The 16,060-nt window shown below is 58.8% G+C and overlaps 2 protein-coding genes across 9 annotated transcripts in view; both read left to right on the forward strand.

Annotated features, from left to right (window-relative positions):
- Positions 1-7,715, forward strand: part of PODXL2 (podocalyxin like 2) — a 43,659-nt gene extending 35,944 nt beyond the window's left edge. Inside the window, exons 5-8 of one of the 2 annotated variants that reach the window (XM_016940157.4) lie at positions 3,364-3,520; positions 4,064-4,125; positions 6,357-6,536; positions 7,191-7,715. In XM_016940157.4, the coding sequence (XP_016795646.2) occupies positions 3,364-3,520; positions 4,064-4,125; positions 6,357-6,536; positions 7,191-7,403 (612 nt within the window). In that variant the 3' untranslated portion in view covers positions 7,404-7,715. The remainder of the gene's footprint in view (positions 1-3,363; positions 3,521-4,063; positions 4,126-6,356; positions 6,537-7,190) is intronic. The other variant, XM_016940158.3, reaches the window with a different exon arrangement.
- Positions 7,716-7,845: 130 nt separating this feature from the next.
- ABTB1 (ankyrin repeat and BTB domain containing 1) lies at positions 7,846-15,858 on the forward strand. Of its 7 annotated transcripts, none has more exons than XM_016940161.3 (12): positions 7,846-8,023; positions 9,334-9,396; positions 9,488-9,543; positions 10,893-11,037; positions 11,195-11,354; positions 11,459-11,504; positions 11,890-12,006; positions 12,091-12,209; positions 12,388-12,486; positions 12,599-12,766; positions 14,926-15,126; positions 15,210-15,858. In XM_016940161.3, exons 1-12 carry the CDS (start codon positions 7,968-7,970, stop codon positions 15,414-15,416), a joined length of 1,437 nt encoding a protein of 478 aa, XP_016795650.2. In that variant the 5' UTR covers positions 7,846-7,967; the 3' UTR covers positions 15,417-15,858. The 7 variants fall into 7 exon arrangements, 6 of the variants coding, with proteins under 6 accessions (XP_016795650.2, XP_016795648.2, XP_016795654.1 ...); XM_016940159.4 differs by having other exon boundaries at positions 7,879-8,023; positions 9,288-9,396; XM_016940165.3 differs by having other exon boundaries at positions 7,883-8,023; positions 9,288-9,361.
- The last annotated feature ends 202 nt before the right edge of the window (positions 15,859-16,060 follow it).

Raw genomic sequence — 16,060 nt, forward strand, 5'->3', positions numbered from 1 at the left:
ATCTGATTACCTACCTTATTTCAATTTCACCATGGTTCCAATAACGTCCTTTATAGCCTTCTTCCCTCCCATGCCGGGATATAATCCATGGTCATGCATCACATTATTTGTCTTGTCTCTTTAGTCTCCTTTAATCTGGAATAGTTCCTCGGCCTTTCTTTGCATTTAATGACCTTGACTTATTTGAAAAATGAAAGGAATAAATGTGCATAAAAACTGATGGGCTATACAGAGACTACATATTCAGAAAAAGACAGGGAGAAAAGTGCTGGCAGTCTCTTGTGGAAAGTTTTACACGATGGAACTACAGGAGTTCCAGGAGTTCAGCCCTCAAGATCTAGAGAAAGTGATGCAGGCTCAGTGGCTTCTATTTTACCTAGATGTCACAGGTAACACAGAAGAAACTGGAAAGAAGTCTAAGAAGGAAACATGAGAGGAGGAAGAAAGATAAAACAGTAAATCCAGAGGTGGTGTTTTTGAGTTCTAGAAGGCAAAAGAAATCCTTACTGTAGAGATGCAAGGATCTGATCCTTTGTCTAGCACAACAGAGAGAAGTGCTAGAGGACAAGGACAAGGAGGAGAAATATGTGGATCATCCTTTAGTGAAAATCCTGAAATAGAGCTTCCATGCAAAGGGCTGGATCATCAAGATCTGGATGAAGAAGCAGCGTTGACACAGTGATGAGGCGCCAGTCCTTTGCCTGAGGCTGCAGAGTTTCTCAGTGCATGCCACACACATGCTTACAAGATGTTCCAGGCTGCATGGGACTTTCCTTGCCCCAGCCCCCAATTTAGCCATTTCTGCAAGGAGCCCTGCTTCCTTTTAATGAGGAAAGGTATTTAGAAACCAAGATCTGGGCCCCAGGTGTGCTCATGGCTACTGGGGTGTCACTGCTTCTAGGCCCTTCTAGAAGAACTGAGCAATATGGATCTTTATTTCTGTCTCTCTCTAGGGCATAGATATACATATATCATGTATAATGCATGTACACATATTAAAAGTACAAATTCAATATTTCCAATTCTAATCCATCACCACTGGATGATGTCCTCCTGTGCTTACTGCTACAAACTTTAGATCTGTAGTCCATCTGGAATTAGTTTTGGTAAATGATGTCAGGTATGAATCAAGGAACTTTTTTTGTTTTCCTTGGGATATCCAGTTGTCCCAGCACCTGTGATTGAATAAGTACTTTACTTATTCACAGTAAGGTAGGGTGTCGGGACCATTGCCCATGTTTTTAAATAGGGAAACTGAGGCTCAGAGAGGTACTTCTTTTTTTTTTTTTTTTTTTTTTTTCTGACATCACGGAGAGCTGACAAATGGCAGAAGCAAGATTTGAACCAATGTATTTATTTATTTTTGTCACCCAGGCTGGATTACAGTGGCACAGTGTCAGCTTACTGCAGCCTCAACTGCCCAGGCTCAAGTGATCCTCCCACCTCAGCCTCCCAAGGAGCTGGGACCACAGATGTGCACCACCATACTTGGTTAATTTTTTTGCATTTTTTGTAGAGACGGGGTTTGCCATGTTGTCTGTGCAGGAGTTGGAACTCCTGGGCCCAAGTGATCCACCTCCCTTGGCCTCCCAAATGTTGGGATTACATGAACCAGTGCACCTGGCCAGAACCCAGATTTATTTGATTCCAAAGTCAGGGCTTTTCCCCCTTGCCACGGACATTCAGTTTTCCTGTCTACATAATAAGTGGTATGAAATCTGCAGTCATCAGATCCTCCCACACTGACATTGTGGGTCTCTGGGCTTAAGCCAGGCAGACATATGTACCCAGGAAAACATGGGGTGTGCAAACACAGCAGAGCACAGAGCCGCAGCACAGAGGGCAGGCACTTCATGTGGCAGGAGAGTGCTTGTTTTGTAACCGGGGGTCTGTGGGTCATGGTGCATGGACCCTTGCTCTGGCAGGGGTGGGCATGCACTCCTTCTCCCCCCATACTCAATCAGTGAATAAAGTAAGAACCATCACAGAACTAGGGGTTTCCTAGCTGCTCTATGGCCATCTCCAGGTACCCATCTTCTCCCACATTTAAAACTCAGTTGGCTGGCTATTAGACCAGTGAGTGCCAAGGCTTGAGCCTGAGCCTGGCATTTGCCATGGTAACAAAGAACAGAGGCCCAGCATTTCAATCCCTCTGGTAGCCTTTAGGTTGGCATGACAACTACGAAACAGCTCATTAGCCTGGGCTCTAGCAGAAGGGAGATTTGGAGTGGCAGGGGATCCTGCAGGGCTGGCCTGGTGAGATGCTCGTGCCTCCCAGTGGCGCTGGCTCTCAGCTGCATAGCAGGGCACTGTGAGAGAGCTGAGCACCTGGGAGAGGGGTATCTGCAGCAGGCTGTGGAGGCTACGAGCAGGGAATATGCGACTGTGCATGTTCAGGAGGGAGAAGGCTGCTGGGGAGGAGCCGGAGTGAGGAGTGGCCACAGGGCCAAAGGAGGGTATCTTCCTAGATGGGGCTGGGCAGGGACAAATGGCAGGATGTGAACCAGGAGGCAGGGTTCTGGCCTGTGCCCCAGCCTGGGCTCTTGCCATTCGTTGAGTTTCTGTTTAAGGCCAGGCTCTTGTTTTTGTTTTAAATTGTGGAATTACACGTACACATGGTCAAGAAAACCTCACAATACAAGCGAGTGCACGATGAGAAAAGGTCTCCTCACACCCCTCCCTCTGTTCCAGCCCAGCTCCAGGGGCTGCGGTTCCCATCTCTGTGTTTGCTCTTCTGGCCTCCACCGCCTACACAAGAGCACACAGATGGCTTCCCCACTCAACAGCTTGGGGCTGCATCTCTGCGATGACAGGCGAGAGGAGAGCCGCGTTCTGCCACTTCTGGCCCTCCCCAATTTTTGGTAGTTACATGGTGCACACCTCTTTTGGCCATCACCACTCCCACCCGCCCATGTGTTCATCCCCAGCACCATGCACTTGAGCACTAGGCACAGGGAGCAGTTCTCCCATAGGCCTTACCACTCTGTGTACCCAGTTTCTGGGCTTGTCACTGTACATGGCTGCGTGTGTGTGTGTGTGTGTGTGTGTGTGTGTGTGTGTGTCCGTCCCCAGCCCCCGCCCCGCTCAACTGCATGTGTCTCTGGGACAGGCCCCTTGACTTTCTCATGGCTAGAGGCCAGGGCAGGAAGGAGCACCTGGTGTAAGTGAACAAATGGGTGTACATCTTGGGGTTCCCACATTCCCTGGCTTGCAGCTCTCAGAGGGTCTCCAGAGTTGACCAGAGCTGCCTCTCTGGGAACAGCCAGAGGGTTGAGGGTGAGTACGGGGCTGGGCCTAGAGGCAGAGGGCTCAGTAGAGCCCCTCTCCTTCACTGAACATGGGGGGCTCTTTCTGCCCTTGTAGGAGGTGTTCCGGCAGCACCGGGGGCCACAGCTCCTGGCCCTGGTGGAAGAGGTGCTGCCCCGCCATGGCAGTGGCCACCACGGGGCCTGGCACATCTCTCTGAGCAAGCCCAGCGAGAAGGAGCAGCACCTTCTCATGACACTGGTGGGCGAGCAGGGTGAGCGAGGGCAGGTGATGGGAGGGCCCAGGAGGGCAGTGGGAGGCAGGCGGCCCCTGAGGGTCACAGGAAAAAAGTGCACGCATAAGGGCTTTGAAACTTGGAACTCCAGGACAGTAGTTTGAGCTACTTAGCTTAGTGGTCAAGGTGTACCCACCAGCTTGGGTTCTGGGGACAAGGAGGAGGGTGTGAGAATTAAGGATGGTGAACAGGAGGCAGGGGAACAGGTGTGGTCCAGCACAGGTGGGAGATGAATGGACACTGTACCTGGTGTGGCAGGGGAGAAGGGGTGTGTTCAGAAGGCAGTGTGTGGGCTTCGCAAGTGGCTGGCTGGTGTTATACAAATCGATGTTCTAACAGATCGATGCAGTGGAAAGCATGTCTAAGAGAGGGGGAGGCATGTGCCTTGAGGATCTGTGTGCAATTTGAGCCAGGAAGGGAGACAGAGGCTCAGGCCAGCTGTTGGAGAGCGGGGCCAGAGCCCTTGGAGGGGCACGCACCTCAGCCATGGTCGCACTGATAGTGGTGTTTCTTACCCCCCAGGGGTGGTGCCCACTCAAGATGTCCTTTCCATGCTGGGTGACATCCGCAGGAGCCTGGAGGAGGTAAGAGTGCAGGGACCTGGACCTGTTAGCTTCTAATATGCTCCCTCCTGTCTCTGTTCCTCAAAGTCCCAGGAGTCTGCCCACATCGTGAGGTTCAAAGGAGTATAAGACAGAGCGTGCTCTGGGCAGGTTCCTTGCTTCAGGCCTTCCTTAGACATGGTTTTGTGGGAAAGACGGTGCATGTGCATGCTACCAACCAAAGGTCCAATGCAGGCAATGGCCAGGGGCAGAAAGGGGCCATGGGGGTGTGGGGGCTGTGCTAAGAGGCTGACAGTCAGGAGAGGGCCCAGAGAGGAAGGGTGTGGGGAGCAATGAGGGTTAACTGGGAGTTTTCTGGGTAGACAGTGGCAGAGACACCATGCTGCCTGGTGGGAGGGGCGAGCATGATGGGTTCCAGAAACCAAAAGAGCAAGCCTGGGAGACCTGGACATGTGACTTGGCGTGGACGTGTGAATCTACTGGTGCTTGCACGGCCAGGCCCTGCGCTCCTGCTGCGGTGAGATGCGGCGCCTGGGGGCCAGGAGGCAGCCCTGCCATCTTGGGAGGTGCCCCCACCCAGTGCAGTCTGCTGGCTGCCTGGCCCATCCCGATCAACCTCTCCTACCCAGCTGCCGCACAAGCTTGGATGGGATGGCAGGGTCCCCCAGTCCTGCTCCTCACACCACCTTGCCTATGGGGTCCTTCTGTTCCTCATCTCACTTCTTGAGGACAGCCACCATCTCCACCAAAACTGCCTTTGCTCACTGTAGAGTCCAGTGCCCTGTCATCAGCCCTCTCCACTCCCGAAGGTGCTGCCATTTTTGGCAGGAGAGATGAGTGGTATAATGCTGGCCGCCTCTTCATCCTTGCGTGCCAGGGGAGCAGAGGCCCTGGTGGTGGTGCTTTTCTGGTGAGCATGTCGAATGCCCACTGAGCACCACAGTGTGCAAGGCTCTCTCCCTCAGTCCTCGCCACCACCCCATGGGGTTGTGAGGGTTAAGTGAGGCACCTGTTGAGTACCGATGGTGTCCCCATGGAAGATGAGAGCTGAAGCGGGAGAGGTTAGGTGACCTGTCTGAGATGGCACCAGCAGTAAGCGGTAGAGCCAGGCTTTGCAGGAAGCCTGATTCCGGAGCCCGGGCCTTTCACCACACAGCTCTACTGCCTGGAGGGCCACTGAGGCCCTTCCCAGTTCTGGAATCGTGGGTCCATGAACAGTGGGGCTGCTGGTGGAAGTGTGGGCTAACCTTGACCTTTTATACAGTCCTCCCCCTGCTTTTCGCTGCCCCTGAGTATTCTGGCCTTACTGGTCACTTAATTCACACTGACTTGGCCAAAAGTCATGCTGGGTCTTTGGAAATATACTCAGGTGAATCTAGCAAGAAAAACTGACCCTTGATAACAAAAAATTGAGAAAAGTACTGGAGATACACGGGTGGTTCACAGAAACCGGGGAAGAGCTGCAACCTGAACTCAGAAAGGGGGCCTGGTGCAACCTAGGCCTCAGCACTGGGAACTGCCCTGATCCCTCACCTGAGGAGCCCCTGGTGGTGCTCGCCCTCCTGCTTCTCTCTGCTAAGATGCTGATCTGTGGAGAGAGCACCTGCCTGGCCCCTGGCGCCGATCTCCTTGGCCAGAGAAGGCAGGACTGACCATGACAACCTGCAGCGTGGAGGGATGCAGGCAGCTACATGCCAGCAGTGAACACGCCATGGGAAGGGAGGAAGCTGGGCAGCTGGGGTGGCCCCCCATGTGGCCTGCATGCCCTCAGTATCCCTCCCTGCACCGGCCCTGGCATCAGGAAGCTGACTGGTCCACCCCTCCCCACCGAGGTGGAAGCAGTTGTATGGTGGAGGATGTGTGGGGGGCTCACATCTCTTGTCTCTCTAACTAGTTAGGATAGGTGTGGGCACTCTCTCTAGTTGGATGGTGTCCAGCAGCATGGGTCCACTCTCACTGGAGGGCTAGGGCCACAGTGAGCTCAGACTCAGCGGCTGGGGCAGAAGCTATGGTGGGATGTGAAGGAGGCTGGGAACATGGGCATGGGGTGGAGAGGCCTCCAGGTGTACTGAGGCAAACGGGACGGGCATGGGGTAGAGGCAAGCCCAGGCCCCAGGGAACTTCAGGAGCCGGGAGTGCCAGCACCTTCTAAGCCTGCTCCCCCATCCCCACCCGAGCCCAATGCAACCACCCCAGAGGAGTCATGGCACCCCAGGACCTCAGCTGAGGAAACTGGCCCCTCCCATCCCTAGATTGGCATCCAGAACTATTCCACAACCAGCAGCTGCCAGGCGCGGGCCAGCCAGGTGCGCAGCGACTACGGCACGCTCTTCGTGGTGCTGGTGGTCATTGGGGCCATCTGCATCATCATCATTGCGCTTGGCCTGCTCTACAACTGCTGGCAGCGCCGGCTGCCCAAGCTCAAGCACGTGGTGAGTGTGGGGACAGGTGGGGCTGGGGGCCAGTGGAGAGGAGAGTGCCCATCGATAGGTGTCCTCATCTGCAAGGGGAGGCAGTGACTCTCCTGGGCGCACAGGGTCCCGTGGGTGAAGCAGCTGGTCAGCCTAGCACTGCTGACTGCTCTGCAGGGCACCAGCCCCAGGACAGGTGCCAGAGGTGCAGGGAGTGAGGGGGCTGCTAGCCCCACCAGGGGGCCCCTCCCTGGCACCACCAGCCCCTTTCCGGCGGAGGCACTGCAGGGCCTGAGCACCTGAATACCTCACCAGAGGCAGGCCCTGCGTTGGTGGTGCCCAAGGATCAAGGAGAGGCTCCAGCAGCCTGGAGGCCTCCCCAGGAGGAAGCGAGCAGAGCCCTAGCGATGCTCCCTGCCCACCTCGCAAGTGGAGTCTTCTTAGGGGGCTGTTGGGGGATCGATGACGTCAGGGAGGCCACGGGGCTTTGTAGTGCCAACGACTAGTAGGTTTATTTTGAGAAAGGAGTTGAGCTGCAGCAACAGAAAAGAAGGATCTGGCACCTGTGGAGGGTGCCGCGGGGACCCCCTGGGTGGGGTTGCACAGACGGCCGCGGGCCTGGCGCTGTCCGGGGGCCGGCTCGCTCGCCCATGGCCTCTCCCCACCCCGCCTCAGTCGCACGGCGAGGAGCTGCGCTTCGTGGAGAACGGCTGCCACGACAACCCCACGCTGGACGTGGCCAGCGACAGCCAGTCGGAGATGCAGGAGAAGCACCCCAGCCTGAACGGCGGCGGGGCCCTCAACGGCCCGGGGAGCTGGGGGGCGCTCATGGGGGGCAAGCGGGACCCCGAGGACTCGGACGTGTTCGAGGAGGACACGCACCTGTGAGCGCAGCCGAGGCGCAGGCCGAGTGGGCCGCCAGGACCAAGCGAGGTGGACCCCGAAACGGACGGCCCGGAGCCCGCACCAGCCCCGGGCCGCTCCCGTGGCCTGGCCCTCGGCGCGGGCTCCTCCCCGCTTCCCCCGACTTCACACGGCGGCTTCGGACCAACTCCCTCACTCCCGCCCGAGGGGCCGGCCTCAGAGCCCGCCTTGGCCCCGCTTTCCCGCCCCTGAACCCCGGCCCCGCGGGCGGCGGGCGGCGCTTCCTGCGCCCCGGGACTCCATTAAACCCGCCCGGAGACCACGCCGGGCCCAGCGCGTCTGCCTTCTTGACTCATTCTTATTTCCGGGGTTGGGGCGGGGCGGGCGGGGCGGGCGGGGCACCCCGGGGCAGGGGCGGGGCCGCGGGGCGGGGAGGCCGGGGCGGGCGGGTCCTCCGGACGCCGCTGCAGAGCGGAGCGGGGCGGGGCGGGGCGGGGCGGGGCGGGGCGGGGCTGAGCGTGTTTACATCCGCCGGGTGCGCGGCGTCGCCGCCCGAGGTCGTTCGGCTCGGGTACCATCCTCCGCGCCATGGACACCAGCGACCTGTTCGCCAGCTGCAGGAAGGGGGATGTGGGCCGAGTGCGGTGAGGACCCCGCAGTCCCGGGGAGGGTGCGGGAGGTGGCCGCCCTCGGAACGCCTCGGGCCCTGGGACGGGCGGCTGGGCGGCCGCGGAGAGGCGGGCGCCTCTGCCGGCTCACAGCCCTCGGAGCGCCCCCGCGGGGCAGACCACCTGGACCCCCGCCGCAGCCCCCCAGCGGAAGCGCGCTGGGGCGGGGACACTGATGGCCAATGACCCCCGGAGGGCTTCCTGTAAGAAGGGACTGCTCCGCGGAGGCCCGAAGGCGCAGAAGTGGGCGGAGAGAAAGGCGGGCCACTGTTCGCCCTGGTAGGGCCCGGACGTCAGACCCCCCGGGCGCAGGGCGCGGGTATAGGCCTGGGACTCCAGACGTGGCCCCTTTCTCTCGTGCTCTCTGGACCTGGCGCGGGGAACACCTAGAGCCCATAATCGGCCTCCGGTCCCTGAGGATTCGGAAACTCCTGACGCAGCTAAAGTGAATCTGGCGCTGAGATGCCGCCTCCATGGGCCGGACGCGGAGGGAAGGGGTGCCCAGTTGGGTTCTGGGGCCCTTCCCCTCCTTGGGCTTCCACTATCCCGTTTGACCTCCTTTTTTCTTGGCCCTTCCTCCCCCTTGACCTGGTGCTGACTGACTGCTTCCACCTCCCCTGGGCTGGCGCCGGGCTGCTGTACTCCCGTAGCCTCCCTGGGCCGCTCCCTGACATCCCGTGCCACTCAAGAGTTAGTGCATAGTGTCAACGCTGAGTGGGTTCACAGCACTTCCAGGTGCAGCCTGGAGGCCTCCTTCGGGCTGCCCCCGCCTCAGTGGGGCTACATTAGCATTGGCGACTCCCCTCGCTCACCTTCCGCATCCCATCAGTTGCTGTATCCCGCGACTCCTGCCTCCTAGAATTGTGTGCCCTCCACACCATCAGGAGGCCTGCAGCAGCTTTTCCCCGGGCTCCCTGCTTCTAACAGGGCCAGCTTCTTCCTGCAGTAGAGAGCTCTGGTGGGAGTGAAGGCTCCATCACCTCCTCTCCCAAACGCTGAAAGGCCAAAGGTCCAGCCTCGGCACTGGCTCTGGCTTCTGTCCCTGTAGCCCATCGTCCCCCAGCACTGATAGCACACCGTGTCTGCCTGTTCGACCCCACCTCCACATCCTTGCCTGCACTTTGCCTTGAGTGCCTCTCCTGCTCTGGTCTGCCTGTCACCTGCCCTCACCTGGGGGAGGCTTCCCCATACCAAAAGGGATGTTTTCCCTCCGTTCCTTTCCACGGGCCTTCTTTCTCAGACCATGAACCCGTCCTGACCCAGGCTCTGACCTCCTTCCTGCCCAGGTACCTGCTGGAGCAGCGAGACGTGGAGGTGAATGTGCGGGACAAGTGGGACAGCACCCCCTTGTGAGTGCTGGAGAGAGGGGTGGGGAGGGTGGGGGTTGGTGCACCCCTTCGGCACTGAGGACTGCCTCCTGTACTTCCTTCCTCCCTTCAGGTACTATGCCTGCTTGTGTGGGCACGAGGAGCTGGTACTCTACCTTCTGGCCAATGGTGAGAGCAGGGAGCCCGGCTCACGGGTGTGCGTGGGTGCATGCATGTGTGCGTGTGGGTGCATGCATGCGTGCGTGCATTCAAAGGCCTTGATACACATTTGCAAAGCACCACGATTCCTCTCTTACCACCCAGTCGAATCAGCAAGTACTATTATTGCTACTTTAAAACCTTTTCTCTGTCCACCCTGCCCATCTCTACTTCTACGACCTGGGCCCAGTCATCAGCATTTCTCCCTGGACACGGTGCCTGCCTCTCTCTTGCCATTGCAGCCAATTTGATCTTTTCACAATGAATCTGATCGGCTAAAAATCCTCCAGCGAGTTCCCATTGCCTCTAGGATACAGTGAGCCTGCCTGGCCATGCCCAAGGCTCCACAGGGTCTGCCCTCCCACTGGCCTCATTCCTTCGGCTCTCCCTGCTTGCTTGCTGCTTGCTTGCTGCTACACTGGCCTCGCTGGTGCTCCACTGTGCTATGCATGCCCCTGTTCCTGCCCCAGGGCCTTTGCACCTGCAGTTCCTCCTGCATGGACTGCCGTTCCGCAAACGTTCACATGGCCCACTCCCCCTTCATTCAGGTCTCTGCAAGCCGCCACCATCACAGAGTGACCTTTCATGACTTCCCTTCATTCAGTGCCATTCTTCTTCCAATTTGGTTTTTTCTTTTTGGAGACAGAGTCTTGCTCTGTCACCCAGGCTGGAGTGTAGTAGTGTGATCTCGGTTCACTGCAGCCTTAACCTCCCAGGCTCAAGTGATCCTCCTGCCTCAGCCCCTTCAAATCTTCAAATAGCTGAGACTACAGGCGTGCACCACCACGCCTGGCAAGTTTTTGTATTTTTTTTGCAGAGATGGGGTCTCACTATGTTGCCCAGGTTGGTCTCAAACTCCTGAGCCCAAGTGATCCACCTACCTTGGTCTCGCAAAGTGCCTGGATTATAGGTGTGAGCTGCCACGCCCAGCCTTGTTTTTCTTAATAGTCCCTGCCATCGTTAGGTAGTGGGTTGATTGTCCTGCCTCACTAGAGTATAAGTTCAGCAGGACAAGGACCTGTGTCTCGTTCACTGCTGTGCTCCAGTGTGTGGGACAAGCCCAGCCACCAAGCTCTCCGTTCTGTGTTGTCTGTCTTCCGTGTGAGTGAGTATGTGCCTGTGTGAGTGCACACAGACGTGCCCATTCGCCTAGCCCTTGACTGGGAGGGTGTTGGGGTCAGAGTGGGCCCAGGGTAATTTGGGAAGGCATCACCAGAGATTCGAAGCCCCATGTGTGGGAAGGTGGGGAGGAGGGACAGGGAGATTAGAATTTCCCCCAGGCCCCTTCCCTGCTAACTGGTGAGCCCTGCCTCCCCCAGGAGCCCGCTGCGAGGCCAACACCTTCGATGGTGAGCGCTGCCTCTATGGGGCACTGAGTGACCCCATCCGCCGGGCTCTACGTGATTACAAGCAGGTCACGGCTTCCTGCAGGAGGCGGGATTACTATGACGACTTCTTGCAGCGGTGAGCCAGGGCACATGAGGGGTGCAGCATGGGGTGCGGTGGCCCTGGTGGGTGTGGCGAGTCTGCTCTGACTGTGGCCTGCACTGGGTTCTGAGTGCTCCGAGGAATGGGGTGGGGCTGTGCCAAGTATCCTCCCTCCTGGCTTGTCCCTCCCCAGGCTTCTAGAGCAGGGCATCCACAGTGACGTGGTCTTTGTAGTACACGGGAAGCCATTCCGGGTGCATCGCTGCGTCCTGGGTGCACGTAGTGCCTACTTTGCGAACATGCTGGACACCAAATGGAAGGGCAAGAGTGTCGTGGTTCTCAGGCACCCACTGGTATGTCCCTTCAGGGTGGCAGAGGGGCATGAACTGTCCAGGAACAGCAGGAGGTTGTGCTGGGTGGCTGCCTCTGACATTACTTTCTGGTTTTCTGCCCACAGATCAACCCCGTGGCCTTTGGGGCCCTGCTGCAGTACCTGTACACAGGTGACCCCCTGGGTCCAGGGTAGGAGGAGAGGGAGTGGGCCGTCCTTCTGGACAGCAGTACACCTAGGTGTGGCTAGGCTGACCTTTCACCTCTAGACACTTCATGGTCCCCCCAGGGTGGTTCCAGCTGCCTCTCGGGTTGGGTTGCAAGAGAGAGGACTAGTGTGCCTGCTCAGGAAGAGCTTGTCCCACCCACATGCTGAAGCCCTCCCATCTGTTCCCTGGGGCCTGTAGAACAGCTTTTGATGGGGAAACCATGGTGGCAAGTGGGCCCAGGAGTCCTAGTCCTGCAGCCAGGTGGCCAGGTGGGAGGGGATCACCCTTTTTCTGTGGGCCTGATGACAGCTGAGGTCCCGCAGGCCCTCATCCTTCCCACTGCCCCCAGGCCGCCTGGACATTGGCGTAGAGCATGTGAGTGACTGTGAGCGCCTGGCCAAGCAATGCCAGCTGTGGGACCTGCTCAGCGACCTGGAGGCCAAGTGCGAGAAGGTGTCTGAGTTTGGTGCGAGCAGGGTTTGGGGCCCGGGGCCATGGGTGCGGCCTGGCAGGGCTGGCCTGGCTCCCTGAAGTTGTTCTTCCCCTGTAGTGGCGTCTAAGCCAGGCACGTGTGTGAAGGTGCTGACCATCGAGCCCCCACCTGCAGACCCCCGCCTCCGGGAGGACATGGCGCTGCTGGCCGATTGTGCCCTGCCCCCCGAGCTCCGAGTAAGTGCGGGGCTGGTGGGCAGGAAGGGCGTTTTGGGATGGCAGGCCGTGACAGGCAGCCCAGATACTTGGGCTCAATTCCTTGTGTGGCCCTGGACCAGTTACTTCCCTTTTGTGAACCTAGTCGTTCACTTCTGTGAACAACTGCTCTGATGGGGTCACCTCTTCTGTACCCCAGGGTGATCTTTGGGAGCTGCCCTTCCCTTGTCCTGACGGCTTCAACAGCTGCCCTGACATCTGCTTCCGAGTGGCTGGCTGCAGCTTCCTCTGCCACAAGGTGCCTGTGCCCTCCTGTTGCCCCTGGCCCCAGCCCGTTGCCCTGAGCCCCCGTCTAGCTCCTCAGGAGACAGACCCTGGCCCTCACACTTCCTGAGCCCGGCCTCCCCCAGGCCTTTTTCTGTGGCCGCAGTGACTACTTCCGAGCCCTGCTGGATGACCACTTCCGAGAGAGCGAGGAGCCAGCGACCTCAGGGGGCCCCCCAGCCGTCACCCTGCATGGCATCTCACCCGACGTCTTCACTCACGTGCTCTACTACATGTACAGCGACCACACTGAGGTGGGGGCTCAGGCAGAGCTGGGGATGGCACACAACCTGTGCTGCCGTGGGCTGAGAGGGAGCGCCAGGGCCCTGGGGGTCTGTGGAAGGGCCCAGCTGGCCCCATGGTTGACGTTTTGAGAAGGCTGGAGGGGAAGGCTGTGGGACTTTGGATTTTTCTTTCAGGTAGAGGAAGCCTTGTTGGGCTCCAGAGAGAGGATGAGTGATGAGCTTGTGTCACAGACACTCCACACTTGTCAGCCACTTGGGATCCTCAGCTTCTCTAGCAGGAGGGTGGAGGGTGGGTGGGGACAGCCTCCTCTCTGTGGTGCTGCAGATCCCTGGGGTTCTGGGTTCCCAGTCTCCTCTTCCCTTGCTGCCTGCCTCTGTCTCCAGCTGTCCCAAGGTGTCCGTAAGCCAAGGCTGCAGGGCAGCAGCAGAGTGCTGAAGGTTTGCTCTGCCAGGGTGTGTGAGAGAGAGAGAGTGTGTGTGTGTGCGTGCGCGTGCGCGCGCACTATAAAGCGATCCCCATATCTGGTGGCTTAAAGAAGAGGGGAGTTTGTTTCTCCTTCACTTCTGACTGAGGTGGGTGCCCCAGGGCAAGTGGCTTGCGGAAGATCAGGTCATCCCTCCATCTTGCCCCTGTATGCCTAAGGGTGAAGGTCAAAAACCTTTTCTCTAAAGGTGAGTGTTTCAGGTTCTGTGGGCCATATGGCCCTGTTGTAGCTACTGAACTCTGTAGCGCAAAGGTAGCCAGAGACAGTACAGAGATGAGTGGGTGAGGCTGCATTCCAATAAAACTTTACTTGCACAAACAGGCTGGATTTGGTCCACAGGCCGTAGCTTACCCATCCTGCCTGGGGCATCGCCTTTGGCCATGGAGATTGGGTCCTAGGCAAACTCATGCTCTAGGAGGAAGAGGAAGGCAAGGCAAGCAATGCTGTTTTTGTAGAAGCCACCGGAAATTGCACCACTTCTCATGTTCCCCTGGAGAGAACTTCGTGCCTACCTGCCAACAAGGGAGGCTTGGAAAGTCATTCTGTGGCCAGGGCCCTGTTTTGTGGGGGAAGGGGAGGAAGCATGCTGGGAGACAGAGGGCAGTCCCTACTGCTGCTCTATCTCCAGTGGCAGCTCCCTTGTCCATCCCTCCCCGCGGCCTGACAGCCCCTCAGCCTCCATCTTTCCCACCCCCTCTACTGGGCATCTCCTGCAGCTCAGCCCAGCTCTCTGGCCCCTGTAGCAGGGGTTACCTTTGCCCACCCTGGAGAAGCTCCCTCTTCAAGGAGCCTCACCACCCCAAGGGCACCTTGTCTCAGAGTGTGGCTTGGGCTCCTAACCTGGGTTGATACTGGTTGAGCTGTGTGACACTGGGTGAGCTTTGTGATCTTGGGCCAGTTACTTAACTGCTCTGTGCCTCTAGAACATGGGGATAGCGCTCGTCGTCGTTTCCTAAGGCCTTGTGCAGATGCATGGGTTACCCAGGTAAAGGAGGTGGCATGGCACATGGCACGTGGCCTGTAATGTGGTCGCAGAGCTCCCCTTGTCTCTGTCTGCAGCTTGCTCCCTGTGCCACCCAGGCTCTGGCCTGAATCTGAGGGCTTCAGTCTTGTCTAGCACAGGATGTACCTGTAGGTGGGCTCTGTGTCCCCACAGCCTCTTGAGAGGGAGGGAGCTGGTAGATAGTCTCCCATCCCTGGCAGGGTCCCTGCATGGGTCTTGACTAGCTGCCTCTGTCCCTCCATTCTGACAGCCCCCGCAGGTAGGCATGGTTATCTATACCTCATGGACTGGGAACTAGAGGCACAGGGAGGTGCAGTGACTTGCCCAGGGCCCCACAGCTAGAAGTGTCAGACCCAGGTCTGTGTAACTCGGAGCTCAGACCCTGGCTCCTGCGAGGGCCCTGCCTCCTGCGAGAGCCCTGCCTCCCGCCTGCCCTGCCAGCCTGCTCAGGGCATGGGAGAACCCCCGAGTCTTCTGCCCCCTAGCAGTCCTGCAGATCCCTGTGGGAATCTGGGCCAGCCCCCCGACCCCCAACCCCATACATGCGCAGGGAGCTCCTACTCCCACTGGAAGCCTTCCCGCCAGTGCCCCCCAACCACCGCAGGCCCTAGCCTTGGCTGTTGTGCCCTGGGAGCCCTTGGTGACCTCGGGGGGCACCATCATCCCTGTCTTCACTGCAGCTGTCCCCCGAGGCAGCCTATGATGTGCTGAGCGTCGCCGACATGTACCTGCTGCCAGGCCTGAAGAGGCTGTGCGGCCGCAGCCTGGCTCAGGTGCTAGACGAGGACACTGTGGTGGGTGTGTGGCGCGTGGCCAAGCTCTTCCGCCTGGCGCGGCTTGAGGACCAGTGCACTGAGTACATGGCCAAGGTCATTGAGAAGGTGGGCCAGTGGGCTGCAGTGGGTGGGAAGGAGGGGTGAGAGGGCGGGCACCCCTCCACTGAGCTGGCCCTTCCCGCTCATAGCTGGTGGAGCGGGAGGACTTCGTGGAGGCGGTGAAGGAGGAGGCAGCGGCTGTGGCAGCCCGGCAGGAGACGGACTCTATCCCGCTGGTGGACGACATCCGCTTCCACGTGGCCAGCACGGTGCAGACCTACAGCGCCATAGAGGAGGCGCAGCAGCGTCTGCGGGCACTCGAGGACCTGCTCATGTCCATCGGTCTGGACTGTTGAGCCCCTGGCTGGGCAGCCCCAGGGGCCAGGAGCTCTCTTGGAGACAAGCATGTGTATGCGTTTGTGTGCAGCTCTTCTTCCTGCTCCCTGCACATTGAGGGCTTCATGGGGGGTGCAAGGGGCTCAGTGGGGCTTCTCTTCCCTCCATGAGCCTGGAGACCCCAGGGGAGGATCCATTTGGGATGAGCCCCCTCCCCCCAATGCACAAGCCAGCCCCCAAGACCCTGGGGGTGGGCACCACTCAGGGAAACCTGGGGTGGGGGTGGGCTTTGGTCTTAGCACTTTCCTTCTCCAGATCCCCCCTACCCACCCCAGTCCCAAATCCAGTCCTCTGGCCCTTGCCTAGCCCTGAATTGCTTCTCTAAGCTGGTGTTCCCATGCACAGGGCCATTCAGGAAGGGCTGGGGGAGTGTGTGTGGCAATAAAGCTTGAAGGCACCGTGGGAGCATGAGCCTGTGTCCTGGGGTACAGCTTGGGAAGGGTGGGGCCTTCTGGAGCCAGTGGAGCTGGTGTGACCAAGGAAAGAAGCTCTAGAGTTGGGGGCTCCCAGCAGAGGCTGGCCCAGAGCCCAAGGGCCAGGGTACCTGGCTGAGCAGACCTAGAGATCTGCCACTGACCCCAGTGTGGCCTGGGCCCATCCTGGC

This window comes from Pan troglodytes, chromosome 2 (assembly GCF_028858775.2).
Source record: "Pan troglodytes isolate AG18354 chromosome 2, NHGRI_mPanTro3-v2.0_pri, whole genome shotgun sequence".
NCBI classification, from domain to species: domain Eukaryota; kingdom Metazoa; phylum Chordata; class Mammalia; order Primates; family Hominidae; genus Pan; species Pan troglodytes.